At 40.2% G+C, this 16,921-nt stretch overlaps 1 protein-coding gene across 8 annotated transcripts in view; it reads right to left on the reverse strand.

Annotated features, from left to right (window-relative positions):
* The window catches only part of MYLK (myosin light chain kinase), a 204,006-nt gene continuing 187,085 nt past the window's right edge, over window positions 1-16,921 (reverse strand). For all 8 annotated transcript variants that reach the window (XM_050339617.1, XM_050339616.1, XM_050339620.1 and 5 more), the window contains 6 exons: window positions 15,474-15,597; window positions 7,509-7,661; window positions 6,384-6,507; window positions 5,051-5,180; window positions 4,063-4,182; window positions 1-2,166 (listed from right to left, as the gene is read on the reverse strand). In XM_050339617.1, the coding sequence (XP_050195574.1) occupies window positions 1,913-2,166; window positions 4,063-4,182; window positions 5,051-5,180; window positions 6,384-6,507; window positions 7,509-7,661; window positions 15,474-15,597 (905 nt within the window). In that variant the 3' untranslated portion in view covers window positions 1-1,912. The remainder of the gene's footprint in view (window positions 2,167-4,062; window positions 4,183-5,050; window positions 5,181-6,383; window positions 6,508-7,508; window positions 7,662-15,473; window positions 15,598-16,921) is intronic.

The following is a 16,921-nucleotide window of genomic DNA, read 5'->3' on the forward strand; positions in this document are numbered from 1 at the left end:
TGCTTTGTGGTAGTATTTATTTAGGAACTGTGAGTAACTACAGCCGTAGCGGTCTCATCTTTGCAATTCTGATGGTTTAACAAACAGGGAGATCATTAGCATATTTTTATTAAGGTACAAAATACACCCCGTTGTTGCCTAAAACATTTAAAAAAAAAAAAAACAAACGTGAGGAAAGCTCTGTATGCTCTAAATCAGATTCACAACCTTTCTGTATAAGGAATTGTGGCAATACTGTGTTTAGTATAACAAGAGGTTTTCATCAATCGAAAAGGAAAAGACATGCTGGCAATCTGAACTTAGCAACAAAGAGTAAAGCAGTTTAAAACCATCGTGTCATCCACATTAGCTGAGCTTTGAATGTAGAAGAGCAAATCATATGAAACAAATACACAACTAGGTAATATCAAACAACCTAAGGTTGATAATGTACACACCTGTATTAAAGTACACTGACTACTTAATGGTGAGGATTTAAGGTAATGTTTTTTTTTTTAAAGAGGTAACCTTTGAAATGCAAATGGTTGCACTTTACACACAAAAAGTGGAAAAGAAAAATAATCACTTTTGGAATGATACATAGATATAAGACACACTGGTTTTGGATTATGCATATCACCTTGCAGCCTCTGATATTACCTCTGAACAACAACAAAAAAATCAAAAAGTGCCAATACTGTGAAAGGAAAGCAAAGTTACTAAGTCTGAGTGCATTAACAATTTCTGAGAAAAAAAAAAAAAGGGGGTTGGATTTTTTTTTTGTTTTGTTTTTTTGCGCTTTTAAAAAACGCAACAGCCTTACTGGTGCAGGTTCAAGACAAAAACAAGACAGTCAAGCTCTTAAGGTAGAAATAGGTCCTATATAGATTAAGATTCTTTGGAAACTGCTAAGTATAGAGGAGTTTGTAATCCAGGCTACTATCTTTTTGGCTACTCCAAAACTCTGTGGGAGTTTCCAGCTTATCATCAGTTGAAATCTGTTTTGCAATTTCTAAATATATGCAAGTAAAACTTTAACTAACTTGTGATTCCATTCACACACATGCACAGAGAAGTCACTGATTGCGCAATAACCTGTTTTTTCACAGCAGCATACATATGAATCATTATTAGACTGACCAGAAACACAGAAAATATTCTCAGTCTTTGTGTTTTCAGTCTGTTTCTTAAACAGGCAGCTGTAACTGCATGGAAGTGACAGGCTCCATAAGGGAAAGATGACAAAGTGTGATCAGCTGGCTAAAAGCAAGATCAGGAGTATCTTGGGAAACCACCTGGATGTTTAATGTTTGCCAGTATTACAACACTAACAGCACACTGACAAAGGGCAGCAAATGTGTTTGAAGTTAGGAGGACTGTGAGATGCTGCTTAAAGCAAATGAAAAATGAACCATGCCAACATACAAATTGCAATGCTGGCTGTGCCAAACCTTCCCTTATAGAAGATACAGCTCAGAGAGAAGCCTGTTCCTTAGGACTGGAGAGATTCACTACAAGTCTGGTCAATGATTCCTTGTAGAGTATATCTTGGGGAGCCAACTTAGCTGGAGTTTTGGCTGAGGAATGTGATGGTATAGAGCAATGAACTCAGTAAATAGACTTTTTTTCTTTAAGATGTTCAGAATATAACTGTAGTCTTGTTTTCCATACATTTGATTTTAAAAATAGACTGGGCAACTTAGTTGATGATTTGCTTAAAGTCAATCCAATCATGCTGGCAACTCAAAAGTGCCTGCTGATTTGAATTAATGCCCAAAGATAAAGCAAACAGGTATCAACTGATCATGCTGAAATAACAACCCCCCAAAGACCTACGTATCACACAAGGTGCTTTTGATAACTTGGTTTTCTGAGCCTTATAAGGAGAGTCTTTAAATATATTTTTTCAATTTTGTTTTTTTTTAGCCTTGTTTCATTCTTCCTCCTCCTCATCTTCTTCTTGTCCTTCCCCTTCTTTTTCCATTGTTTCCACGAGGAGCTCTGCGGTGCACGTGGCTTCCCCAAGGCTGTTAACAGCTTTGCAGGTGTATTTGGCATCATCGTCCCCACATACTTCAGAAATAGTCAAAGAACAGTTCCCTTCCTCATCATAATCGATCTGGAAGTGACGGGACTCCTTGACAGGCTGATCATCCTTGTACCACATTACCTCAGGGTCAGGATATCCTGCAAGAGTGGAGAGAGAACAGCAACTGCAATAAACGAACATTAACTCATCTGTAATTACTTTACACTCTAATTCCCTCTCTGTGTATGGATGTGCCAATGTGTTGATAAAGATGTAGATGATGCGAGGCTTTTTTACTTCACATTTACCTGAAACAACCTTATTACGAATAACCAAAATTGCAAGTGAGCTCTGCGGTACCCGCAGGATTCCTCTTTCCACTCCTTCAGCAGTGCCAGCAGACACCTTTTTATGTGTCACAGCTAGCAGCCAGTGAGGGACTCATGACAGTGTATTTAAGGCTCACCTGACACTGCAGCTTTTCTGGAAACCACAGTTCCCAACACCAAGATTTAGAGTTTCAAGGGTAAAGCTTTTTTGGGCTACAACTACAATTTAATATCTTTCTCAGGTTTTTCTTTCTTTTTCTTTTCTTTTTCTTTCATTGCTTTTTCTTTCTTTTTCTTTTTCTTTCATTGCTTTGCCGTGGCTATGCTGAATCTTCCTCCTCCTAATCTGCTCCTTACAAGCCAGCCTGTCCTGTACATGGCACTCCCATTTTCTCTCTGTGTTTGTTAGGATAAGCCAGAGAGGCTAAGAAAAGCATTTTGATTATGCATCTCAACAGGAGTTTTGGAGCCTTTGTGAAGCAAATGGCTCTGCAAAGCCTCCAGAGCAGGGCTGTACAATGCCTGCTGGAGAACAATCCCTTATACAGTACTCTTGGCTGCTATAACAAATTCAAGGTTTGCCGTCTCAGCCAAGTTCTGGACTGTGACGGCAGGATAACTTCCCACTGAGCAGAAATAAAGTGCAGCAATCCTTAATATACAATGAACATTACAGCAATACACCAGAAAGTTTGGAACATCAGCCGTGGTACATCCATCTGTTTTATTCCATGCAGTACTTGTGCACATACCCCTCACGCTGAGCATCCATCAGCAATAATAATCCATCCTCACATCTCCACTGTGAGGTAGGAAACATAGGCAGTGAAAGAGATTGGGAGCACAGAAACAAACAAGCAAAAGGTCAGTGAGGCAGTTTCTGAACCTCATTTTAACATTATAAATTAACTTGAACACATGCAGTATGGTACTGACTCTATCCCTTCTGTTTTCACAGCTCTTCTCTCCTAGTTTCTAGTTTTCATCCCCAGCTGAGATACAGAAGCTTCAATCTCGTTGCAATAGAAGTGCCAGCGATCTTGGCCTTCAGGCTGCTGGGCTGACCACGCCCGTGCTCCTTAAGTGCCTTCTTATAAACTTATGCTTTCTGTCTGCATATTCCAGTTTTCTTTCTTGAACTCAAAAATTTAAAAAAAAACCCAAACAACAATGCAGTATTTTCTAGATGTGACTTATGTAACCAGCACAATGATATTAATATTACTTTTCAAGCAGATACACTGTTAGGGACTTCTTTGCTTTTAATACAATGTATGTATGGTTTGAAGTTATCCTGAGGCCACCTGAAATTTGTCCGTCATTTCAGAAAAGTGAGCTCCTACTAATTCTTGGTCTCTGCTTAGCAGTCTCTGAGAGTCTGAAAGAGTATCTCTTTCAATTTATGGTAATATCTTGCATCTTGTTTTTACTGTTTCTACCCTCAAAAATCATATGACAGTTCCCACTTGCTATTCTGAATTAGTGATTCACACACTGACTCTTGTAGATTTCTGTTCTATGGTAAGGACAGAACAAGTTCATGCAGCTCCAAATAATTTCTGTTATTGCAACACATTCATGCTGTGACAGGCAGATATTGGTAAAGCAAAATGGCACCAACCCAACAATAATACAGAAAAAAACCCTGAAAAAGTCAAGCAACTGCTCAATGCAGAACAGTGGCAAGGAAGGAAAGAAAGAAACAAATATGCTTATTCAAGGTACCTTCGATTTTGCAGTCAAATCTAGCAGCACTTCCCTCCACAACCTCCAAGTCAAGGATTTTTTTAGTAAAATATGGCTTTACATGGGGCTTTTCTTCAGCCACTTCTTCAAGGAAAGCATCTGCAGGAGAGTGAAGAGGTAGTTAACAATTTTACAGGGCACGTTCTCAAAAGTTGCATTTTAATTTTTAATTACCAGATGGCAAATAAAGCATGTTTCATTTTACTTAATTCTGTAGGACAATCAGGACAGCGAGGACTTTGGCTGCTTAGTTTTGTGCCAGTCTTTTACAGCCGGACAAAGATTCAGGCCATAAATAGAAAGAAATTGCCTTGCAGGCCCCCATGCTGCGCATCGTCGTTTTTTTTTTTCTTGAATTTCTTTCTAACCAAACCTGGACTTTTCACTACTCAGAGGAATAAACCAACTCCCCTTGTATCAGGCACACAGTCTGTGTGGATTTGGGAAAATGACTTGTTTGATTCTCAGCAGTGTGAAAACATCTGCACCTCTGATTGTTACAGACCACAAATCCACATTTTAGCTGGGGATGTAGGGGAATAATGTAGAAACATTATTTTTTTCCCTAAATGCCCCATGGTTAATGCAGGGTATGTGCCTTGGTTACAGCAAGTGTTAATACTTTATTGCTTGCTTGCTTGCATGAGAAGGCAATACATCACTGTCGTCTTTGTATAAACATGCATTCCCAAACTCAGAGAAAGTGCAGCTGACAAATCTGCCTTAATTCTTTGACTTTAAAAAGAGAAGAGTTTACTGCCTGTACTTATACTGGGGCATTTTGAGTAGCAGATGAGTACAATTAATTTTTGACAGATTTCTTTAAAAAGTAAGAAGACAAAAACAGAGAGAGAGAGAGTGCAAGCAGGAATATCCAACTCAGTGGTTGGTCTCTAGCATTTTGCTAAAAGTTTCAGTAAGATTGGTTCAGAGAGACGTAAAAATATGGTGCAGAAAAATTCCTTACCTTCATTCTCTGCTTTGTCTGCATTTATAGGGCTGGTAGGCGAGCTCCCAGAGGCCTTCCTCCCACTCATACCAGAAATCATTGCCATGGATGACAGTCTTCCTATTGCTCGGACAGCATGGCCTGTTTTCTAAGACATAACATAAAAGGCTTCTGATCAATCCAGTCCAACAGGCATGTGATTTTCTGCAACAATCGTGCTTCGGACAAATTATCTGGGATCTCTGCAAACCTCACTGGAATTGTTGGACAAACTGCTTATATATAGCTCTGTTGTTTTAGGAGAGACAGAGCAGGCTGGACTGAATTACCAAATTTAGTTGCAGATATAAACTTCCCCTGATGAACTCATACCTAAATGAATGTCTCTGTTAGCTGGGGATAAAAAGCACTGTGTGAGAGGAGGGCCAGCAAGACAGCTATGTCCTGTTTAACTGGAACTGAACTCTGGTGGGGGACGGCTCTCTCCACAGCCATATGGGCTGGACTGAATTTCATCAAAGGCGAATAACGAGCTAATATGGAATGAATGAGAAAGTACCATCTGCATGATGGAAGCAGACCTCTGACAGGATCTAGGACCAACCACCAGGATACTAAAATATGCTCAAACTATGCCGGCTCTAGTACGGACACTTGTATTTCTGTACAGCTTGCGTGAGCTCCAAGAAACATGTACAGTAGAACATAAGAGGAAATATAAGGTCGATTTACATAAATTAATATTTTGTAGGCTGGATCCAGGATTTCACACAGCAGCTCCTTTAGCTATCAGTACAGCACAGATGGACCTGCTACAACAGTCCCAGCATTAAGAAAAAAGAAGATATGGAGACCAAATACATCAAAGAAAATTACTAAACCAATCTGACCAAATCCATGAGGAGCTTGGGGCTCCAACAGGACAGAACTACTGGTTCAGTAACATGAAACTACCAGAAAATAAGGTATCTTTGGAGAAGCCAGGTCAAATTTTACCTGAACTGTTCAGGTTTGTTAAGGCCCACATAACTTCCCATCCCTCAGTGGCATAGAGAGGGCAGGGAAGAGAGATGGGCATACCCCAAAAAGAGTAGGAAAAACTGTACTTGAACTGACGTGCCTTTTAGCAGCCTGAAATGGAATCACCACGTGCAACGTATGTGCAGCTGTGCACCCTCCTACTGCTTGATGCAGAAACCAAACCCCCTGTCCTGGTTTCACACTCTGGCCACAGCAGAGCTTTCACCAGCAGCAGAAACCTCCTGGTGTGACGTGTTTTGCAGAATTATAGACATTAAAAATAAAGAGACTTATTAAGATATTGAGCCAAATTCCATGTACTCTTCATTACCTGCCATTTTCTTCTGGCCATATATTTCTTCATCCTATCTTTGGAAAGTTTTTTGGCTTCCATGTTTTTGGTGTCTTTTTGCAGCCAGGGATGCTGAAGACATTGAGTACAATTTAAGCGACTCCTGTTTTTATATAAAAAGACTAGTCAGTGTTGCCAGTAACAAGAGGTGAACCTACCTGCTGTAACATGGTTTTGTGCTCTATTTTCTGGGAGCTGATTTTTCTGTTTCCTAAATTTAGCAACAGAGATCACATGGTCCTGCTTTCCCAGCCCTGCTTACTTCTTAAACTCACTTTCATAATTTCTGCAGCTATTTTTGAGAGAAAACTGTGCATTTTTAAGTGTTAATAAAACATTATAAAACAGAGCAGGAAAAGCCATATGTTTTAGGCATGGAACACACAGAGCAGAGCCACAGTGGCAATGATTCAGTGACTTCACGCTGGCAGAACCCTATCCCAGATCTTCTTTCCTTTACTTACAGAGACTTCTCTGTCCCACCACTTAATACCCTCCTGAATATCTAAAACACCAGAAATGCCTGAATCTCTCAAGTCACACCCATTCTTCACTTTGCTCAAGGTGTACAGATAAATAACCCTCTGTTCTCCATCCATCCAATTGCTAACTCATTGGAAGATGTTTCCTTGCTTTGTTCAGGCACTGCTGCAAACAGGGCTTCCAGCTCTGATTTTTTTTTTTTTTCTTGCCAAATTACTGCATTTATAGGAAAGCTGCCTACTTAGAGGAACCGCACTTAAAAGCAACACACGACAAAAAAAAAAAAATTGCAATCCATTGAGATCAAGACAGGACATGTCATGCAGGAATCTGTGTCACGAAACAGCCGAGAGCAGAGTGGCCACACAAAACCTCGGGGTGCATCTTGGCCGAGGGAAGGCAAGAGCAGAACGAGCCGGTGACTGAAAGCAAGTGCTCGGCTCAGCCCCTGCTCCCCGTGGTGAACCGAGCGAGCGCTGCACACACAGACGGGCACGCTCAGCTCCTTATAAAGTATGGCCAGAGGTGCTGCGGCCATGTGGGGATTCACAGTGGGGAAACACCAGCGACAAGCTCAGCTAAATGCAAACACAGAAAGTGTATCTAGTCCAGCAGCTTTACTTCATGTCTTTCTTCAGCAGATTGCTGATAAAGTCCTTGGCATCATCAGAGATTTCATCGAAAGCCTCATCATCGAAGTCCCACGTCGCTGAGGTGACGTTGGCGAGGGTTTCGTTGTCGTTGTCTCCCATGAAAGGAGAAAGCCCGCTGACCCTGGGGGTAGAACAGACACACACACACAAAACAAACCCTGTCAATTTGAAAATTATTGCAGGAGTGAGTTAAAATCGTGTGACATCTTCTGCACTCTGCAGCTCCTTATCAATAAAAGCTCCCTTAAAAACATAACAAAAAAAAAAAGGACTCAAAGCTAACTAGTCTTATGGGAAGGAAACTAGAATTTTACCAGCAAAACTGAAAGGCACATTTTTTCTTGTTTCTCTTTTCCCCAAGACATTTTTGAGGAGAACTAGAATTAGGTGAAATTGGAGCATCCTATTTTGTTAAATGACTTGTCTAGCCCTACATAAGTAATCCTGGAATTTTCACATCAAATTCAGTTGAATATCTTTTTTTTTTTTCCTTTCCTGGCACTTTCACAGAATTACAGAATTGTTAGGGTGGAAGGGACCTCTAGAGATCATCTAGTTTCACGGTGACTTTGCTGTGTTTACTGTCAAACCAAGGTTTTTTTGTACATTTTGTTCTATTGACACCTGCAGAGAGAGCCCAAGAAGAAAGATGCACAATGAAATCATGAAATCCACAGGGCTATTTTGTAAACAAACCCACCCTGAGTTATATAGACAGATAAAACAGTGCTCCATCACTGCAAGCTGTGGAGTTATGCAGATGCATCCAAAAGTAATTTGGTTTTTATGTTCTCAATCAGTCATGATGATGCATGAAATGGAAATAATGCTCTCCTATCACCTAGTTGAGCTTCTAAGGCTTTTTACTCAACAAAATTGATAAATTGTCAGTGAAAGGCAATTACAGAACATCATGGTGTCATTTTTGCAGAGTATTTTTCTCCAGTGGAGCATTATCCTTTATTATACCTTGCCTTTGTGAATCTGGATACTTTTGATGCCTCTGTATATCGCCCTTTCAGTAAAAAGTGTCAGGTGAAAGGTTGCTTATTCCTTAGAACTACAATTTAATCAGTTTTCCTGGTCTTCCTGGCACACAATTTACAGAATAATCTATTCTTCATGAAATTTTACAGACTTTATTTGCTTTCTCTGTACAATTATCTTAACCAGCTAAAACAACCAATTGTATTTCAACAATAATTTCTTTTAAATATGGAAAGATAACTCTAACTTATTAGGGTTCTGAAAATACTATATAGATATCATACCATATGACTATTGTGATGCCACTGAATATCACAAAGCAGACTGGTAGAAAAAAAGACTGGGGTCAAATAAAGTGAGCTGTAAGATTAATAATATAGAATGATCTCCCCCTTCAAAGTTATTTTGCTTCTTTTTTTGCCTCTAATTACATTCAAAATCTGATTTGGAATTTGTTCCGAAGGATTTTATTTCTATAAGCAAAGCAGAAACACACACTCTTTGAAGTCTCAGACAGCAGATACTAAATCTTTTACCATTTCTGGAAGTTGTGTGCAGTACAGCAGACTCCAGAATCTTATGTGTATACTTCAGAAACTTGCTAGTAATAATACATGAGATGAAGATAAAAGGTTTGTTTATTCTCAGGCAGAACAAGGTAAATCAGAACAGAATGTATTTGGTGTCTTACTTTCCATTATGTGGGGTGCATTCAAATGCAACAGTGAAGCATGATTTTGTAAATGTGTAAGGTGGCATAAACCCACTTATGAAGATATAACAGTCACAAGTTACTGAAAGCTGAAAGACTGACATACAAAAAATGCTCATCTAAACCAACTTTACCATGACTGCTCTCTATGTTTGTCACTTACTTTGCTGGAAGAGGGAAGGTTTGTGCCTGACAGCACTGCAGAGCTGGCACAGCTGTGGCGCAGCGCGAGGCTCTGCCCCTCATGGCCAGCAGGTACCTCGGTGAAGCAACCGAAATCTCTGTCCTGGAATCCACAAAGCATTCCTGCAGGGCCTCAAACCCACCTCCACTCCAACAGCTAAGCGTTTTCTCACTTATGGCAATGTCATTTTTCTCCGTAACGTTTTTACGAAGTGAAAAAATCTCATGCAGCCTGCACTTCTGATTTTGGGTTCCAGACAGTGACTGCAAGGTTGTCTCTTTTTTGACTTTGTAGTAAGTCCAGTAATCTCAGCCAATTCAGTGGCTTACACAATGACAGGTCTGTGAAGTATGTCTTCAGTTCACTGACAATAGAGGAGATGCACGTCTGCATCCAGTTAAGCTTCCAGAGGACACACCTGGGTAGCCAGAGCAACAACAATCCCATTCCCCTTCAATACTTGATTGAAGTATGGCAAAGGTGACCTCTGCATAGTATTACCACAGATAGTGTTGTGCTACATTAGACAATATTTGGCTTATTTCCAGAGATTAAAGCTGCAGTATTGAGAGATCATTTGCATGCTAAAAAGACTGCTTTAGGTTCAGAGACACTGCTTCATGTGGGAACACCACTGCTCCACACTGCCATAAGAGGCAGTGCTTATAAAGACAACCTAAATTTCTGGGCAAAGGAATACTGCATGTCACACACAGTTTGAGGGGGGAGAATAAATAGAAGATTAGAGAGGGAAAAAGTTCGTTAATTCTTCGGTTGCTTTTTTTTTTTTTTAAATTTAGTTCAGAATTGCATGACAGAATTATCTGATAAAATCTTAAACGCTGTGGTAGGATTGTTTAATCCCATGTATTTGGTAAATCACCAGGTGGTTAGCAGTAAAGCCTCCATTCACTTTGTCATTTCCAAACACCAGTGTAAGTTCCCATTCAAACATTTCAATGAACCTATTTTCTGAGTGTGCTGTTGAAAATTTATAAGGCTAAAATAATTTTCTCTCTCTACCACAGTTTTACACTTTGAATCAGTTGCATTGTTGTGGAAATACTTCTAAGGAGAATTAGACCCTTGTCCACAGTCAGAAAACAAAATCCAGCAACCAAGAAATTCTTATCTTCAGCACAGATTTCACTGACTGAAGTTTTGGTTGTTCATTTCTTAATAGCCATTTAAAGTAATAATGGCTCAGCAACTCTTTTGACAGTTAATGGAAACAATTTCCTTTTGGAATGCTGAAGTGATAAAGATGAGCTACTGCTCCAGAAAATTAACTCTGTGCTTACACTGCGAAGTAACTGTTAAATGAGCAGCAGGTTGTTTACTGAAAACATTCTTCCAGCTACTCAACCAGGCATCTTCCTGGCATGTTAAGAACTATTTGTTTAGAAAATCTTTCGCAGTTTCCACTTCTAAAAAAAGAAGAAATATATTTCATCCTCTAGAAGTTCCTTAACGTTTATTGGTCTGTTCTAACAAAGCTCCGAGTGCAGACTTAGAAACGTTAAGATCAGAAGGGTCCAGTGTGGACATCAGTCTCTCTGCCTACAAAACAAACAGCAGGACATTGCAACTGGAGATCTTTGCATTAAGACTCCCACTAATCCAGGGAAGATGACTTTGCTGCTTGTCCCAAGATGTCAGACTCTGAGCGTTCCTCTGCAGGCAGAGCTTGCAGCAGCAGCTGACGGGGACTGCTGGCACTGAGCTCCTCCTCACAGTCCTTGCCTTGCATTAGCAGTGCAAAAAAAGTAACCAATCTCAGTATAGAGAGTAGTATCTGCTCCTGATAAACCTGTGCATAGCATGTCAAATAAGCACATAACACCTGCAGCCTGAAGATCATGTAGTAATTTCATTCTTTTACAAGGGCAAGAAAACAAATAAGTAGAGTCAGGCTACTTTGTGGGGAACACACATCCATGGGACAACACCACTTTTTCCTTAGCTGAGGGCTAACTGACTCTCACACTGGTTGTCTCCAGGAGAAGAGACCACTAAACCTATGAAAAGAAGAAACCTCACTGCTGAAGCAAAGGTGTTATGCTGTTCTCATCCTTGTTTCACATGCTCAGTGGATTAATGAGGAACCACAATTTGCCAGTGCCATGAACCAAGTAAAACATTTTCTTTTGAGCAGTACAGTCTTGACATTAAGGCCCTTCTTAATTGCTTTAAGTAAAGAACAAGGCATGTTCTTACATCTTTATATTAAAGAGGCATAAATTTTTAATACAACATCAAGCTAAGTGTAAGCCAGTATTGTGTCTTACCTTCTCAAAGTTCCAAGTCAGCACACCCAAAAGATGAGCGATGCTGAAAGATCTTTCAACCAACCCCAACTGCCAAACAAGGGAGGAATAACAGCAGTGATGAACAACACAATAGATGAGAAGGAAAGGGAATGAATGTTTGAAAAATCAGGGTGCGTGCAATTAGGAAGGTGCTGAAGTAGAAGAGTGTACAGCAAGATCAAATGTGATATTAAAACAAAGCCTAAGGTAAAGTATATTAAAAAATATTAATTGTCAGAGATCAACTAGGCTGCAAAGATACAATGCCTGACACTGATAAAGGGAGAAGAGCTACTGGAAAGCAAGCAAAGGTTTGAATCAGCCACAGCTAGTTCCTCCCTGAAAACTAATCAGATCCTGTGGAGCCAGAAGGAACAGGGCTATCCACACTCACTGTACGTACATGCAGTGCTGAAATCTTAGACTGAAAATTGGTTTGAAATAAAGATAGAATTTAGAAATTGTTTCCGATTACTAAATATTGAAAACACTTACTATCCATCAGAAAAGAACTAGAAATAGGAAAAAAAGCAACAAGCTAATTCAGCAATGCCCAGAAGAATTAATTCTTTCCAGAAGGAGCTGGAAAGAATTCAGGAGGTTTAACCTTCACTAGATAAAGGTTAATGTAAATGCAAAAAGAAACTCTGAAATAGACATAAATGGAGATGATATACAGAAGCTATAATATTTGTGGCCTGTTATTTCTAAGGCAATAAATCAACTTAAGTATGTAGGACAGTACTGTGATACAGAACAGGACAGAGAACAAGATAAAAGTGGAAGATAAAGAACATGAAGTGGAGAATACAGACAGGGAAATTTAAGGAAGAACAAAGACAGATGAAGAGACAGGACTGAATAAGTTATCCAGGAAGATTAAAAGGATTTAATGTATAGCTTAGAAATGTGGAAAGGGAACCTATGAACTGTAGGATGGAATTAAGTCAGAAGATAAGGAAGACAGATGCAGATCCCAACAGGGAATGTAATATCTGTACTTATGCCTGCATAGCAGAGGGACAGGAGAGGGGGTTTGCTGCAGGGTTTCGTCAGAAGTGCTGTCACTCTGCTTCCTACTTAAGATTACATCCCATTTATTCTTCTGCAGGGAAGACCATTCACTCAGAGAACTCTTCAGCAGCTTTTTGCAAACCCCGGTCTGTATTCACTGTTGTGCAGCACATGATGGAAACACAGTCACTTTCTAGGCAGGTTACAGGTCTCTCAGCACTCTGGAATCCTACCTTAAAAGAGATGTTATGTCAGGTCATGCAGTAGGTGCTCCCTACTGCTTCACTTAGATCAGGAGGTGGACACAGCAGCCTTGGGCCATCAGCTGCCTGTAGCAGTCCTGCCCTCGAGTGCAGTGCAGCTACCATGCTCATCTCTGCCTTCATGGCCCCACTCACCACGGCAGGGAGAGACAGGGTGCAAATGCCACGTTACAAGCACAGTGATGGTAAATGAGGCAGACAATAAATGAGTGAGTCTTACACTTGGTGCATGAGATTTGGCAGTTCTGAGCTTACAATCAAAACAGGAAAGCAGAGCTACAACTGAAGAGATATGCAGTTCTCAATGACTTTTATTTGCATTCTGCAATGATGATGTGATGGTCCATTTTAGATAATGGCTCCTAGCTGTGAGTCTGTAAAAATAGCTGGGCTTTAAGAAAGTTGAGACAGATCGAGAACCTGTCACTCTGGGGTGGAGAGAAAAAGTCCAAGTGATGACTCACAGATCTTCCCTAACTTCTATTACATTATTCTTATGGCAAGAAAGACAAAAGCTGATTATTACTGCTAATCACTATTGTGGCAATAGCTATGCATCAAAAAAAAAATTTTCATTATGTTTGGGTAATGTAGGTTTCCCCTCACGAGCAGTTAAATGACCTTAAATACACCTCAGCAAATAAGTAATTTCTTAATATATTTCACAAGGCATGTCAGATCAGCTGCATCAAGTGTAACACCACCCCAACCCCATCAGCTGGGTGGTACAGCATCCAAATATCTTGCTTCTGGTGGCACAGAGAAACTGGGAAGAAGCAGTTCTGCCGGTGCTGGCAGACTGGTGTTTGGCAAGACATGTCACGTTTTTTCACCTGTTTCACCTGCTCCTGTTGCTTTGTCTCCTTAGATGATTGCTGTGTTCCCCAGCACGGCCCATACAGGAGCAGCAGCCCTGGCTCCCTGCCTTAGGAACACACAACTGCCAGCACCGATCTGTGCCTTGCTTGTCTGTCGCTGCCTGTACCGGCAACGCTCGGAAACTCGTCACACACTTTGATAACAAATGCCAGCAAAAGACGTGGAACTCCCCCAAAGCGGCCAATGCTCCGCTCCCCAGGGTGCAGGAGGCCTCCAGAGGGCACTGCAGCACTGAGGGAATGCTGGGCTCCATGGATGTGCCCGGAATCGCCGTCCTGCCTTCCAGGAGCCTGCGGATCAGGAGACCTCAAAAGCTAGAGAAATGCATGAATTTGTCTTCCGAGTGCTGCCTGTGTGGTCTACATTATTTGAACTATGGAATGATCCAAACGAGCTTTCAAGATCTAGAAAGAAATGCTGGAAGTGAATGGAAAATAGAAGTCCCATAAATAAACTGGCAGAACAAAGTGACCTTGAAGAGTGTAGCACACTTCATGTAAGAAACAGAAGATAACAGAAATATTTGAGTCTTCGCTGGGAGTCAGAGAGACTTGATGTAGTAGCTTTTGCACAGGACAAGTAAGGGAATTATGTTGCTTAGTTTGGAAATGAGAAGAGTGTGAGAATAAATACAGATTCATGAAGCAAGCAGGAGCACAAGACTGAGGAAAAGATGAGGCAAACAACTGTGCATTGCTGGGTGTTAAGGAGCAGGGTAGCCAGGGCAGAGGACAGTCTTTTAGTAAATGAGGAAGGGCATTGAGAGGAGCCTTTCAAAGGAATGAATGCAAAGCAGATCTACCATTTACTTACTGCTGAAGCTGGAGTGAGGAAGAAAGAACCATGCTCCAAGCTGAGCTTTTCTTTACACTTGTTTATGTGGCATCAAATGTGTACAGTCACAGTGGGAGAAAGATCACTTGCTGTTCTAGGCACGGAGATGGTGTTTCCATAGACATTTCTCTAGACTCATTGATGTTCATAAGCACGTGTTATCCAATCATATATAAAAATCAAATACAATACTGAAATATGTAACCAAGGGCTGCAGCTAACCATCCTCTAAAATGTTTCCATGAGCTCGATCCATGCTGCTTACAAAATGTATTTATCCAGAGGTTTGTGCTCAGCAATAAATTAAAATGCACTCTGAACAGATATGGTAATGCTGCGATACTTAAGCGTGTCCCACGAGACCCCAAAGTTTCACAAAAATTTTCTCTCTTGGAACAGAAGAATGGAAATTAATGGTTATTAGTGCATGCCCAAACATTTTTCTTTAATATCTGGAAGGGAAAAATAGTTTAAAGTTAATAATAAAATACTGTCACATTGTGTTTTTAAATGAAGCGTCGCTGGTTTGTGATGTAAGAAGTACGACACTAAATGGTTGCATTGCCCAAACTGCCAGTTCTGCAGTTTACCAATTGCACCCTTCAGAAAACACAGAACTTTTATTAAACATTCTGGAGCTGCTAATCAGAGTAGAAAAGGCTTGAAAATTGGAGAAAACTTTAGAAACCAATGAAAATTTTTATGTTTAGCAACTGACAGAATTTCTGTTAAGAACAGCAAAGGTACTCACAAAATGTAGCAGATAACTCCTATACTCCACATATCTGTTTCATATCCAATAGGTTCATAGTTTATAACTTCTGGAGCCACAAACTCAGGTGTCCCAAAGAGAACTTTCAGAGAACCCGCATTTTCTGTGAAGAATAAAAGAGAAAACCATTAACTGCTGCATGCAGAGTTTTAAAACCAGTTATTCTCTAGTAACAGGAAAACCGTTTTGCACTTATATTTGTGGTTTTTTAAAAGATCCTTATCAGAACTGCTGAACTGCTTTTTTCTTAGCTGATACAGGTATAGAAATAAAGAATTATTTATTAAGCATCCTCAAGCATGTAGCACTGTACAATCACATAAGAAGGTTCCTATTGCAAGACCAAGTCTAAGAAAGAGGAGAAGTATCACTGTTTAATTCACATTTGGATGTCCTGAAGTACAAAAGCCTCCATCCCTTTAGCAGTTTCACAAGAGGATTGCAGGAATCCAGTGTTAGAAAGAAATTAATGTGTTCACAAATTATCCAAGACTTATCAAAGCTAAGGGACCTGTATGTTGTGCTAAAAAGAACCAGTAGTAATAAAATTAGAATAAGAAGAAATAACTGTTTCAATCCAACACATTTTTTTCTAGTGTAAACAGGAAAGAAAATCAGTAGTGGGTTGCATGTCTCTGAAATTTGAAGTGGCACTGGCCAGCAGTGAAACAAGAAAATAAACAGAATATAAACCGATGATGAGCATCTGTCAGATCACTGCCTCTCAGTAAAGCCTGCCTACAACCACACCAGTGGAGCTCCAAAGTGGTGAAGGGGAAGCACAAGTCATCAGCCTTCAGTCATCAGCTGCTCCAAACTTTCACTCAGCTGGCCTGTAGCACAGGTGTTCCACATTTGTCTCTGCCTAAACACAATGTGGATGCTTTTAAAATGATCCACAATGAAGCTCCTGCTACCAGTATGAGCTGAAAGAATGAGATCATGAGGCACTGAACTCGCTTGTCATTTTTCTTGTGCTGACCCACCAGTTTTGCTCCACTGGAAAATACATTGGTGAAGGTAGAAGAACAACTTGTTCATGACATAGTACTGCCAGTTTATTCTGCCAGTGTGCAACTGACTTCTGGTCATAGAGTGAAACACAGTGTAAGTCATTAAGTTGGAAATTTTTAGGCAAAACTCAATGGGCTCATTTTCATTAATGCTCCTTCTAAATAGGATGGGAAGAAGAAAAGAACAAGCAAGATGAAGAAGGAAGAAAACGAAGGAATTGATTAGTGACTGGGGGAAAAAACCCCACATCCCAATAAAAGAACTGTATTATAAAAGAATTAAAATGTCAGGAAATAAATTGTTTCTGACTTGAAACAGGCTTGGATTTAGATCAAGAAACTCTTGTCCAATCTGCACATGTGCCTGAGCAATCAGTATCTGCCTTCAGTGAGATTCGTTGCATTATGTTTGTC

This window comes from Myiozetetes cayanensis, unplaced genomic scaffold (assembly GCF_022539395.1).
Source record: "Myiozetetes cayanensis isolate MyiCay16 unplaced genomic scaffold, myiCay2020 scf9, whole genome shotgun sequence".
Lineage (NCBI taxonomy): Eukaryota > Metazoa > Chordata > Aves > Passeriformes > Tyrannidae > Myiozetetes > Myiozetetes cayanensis.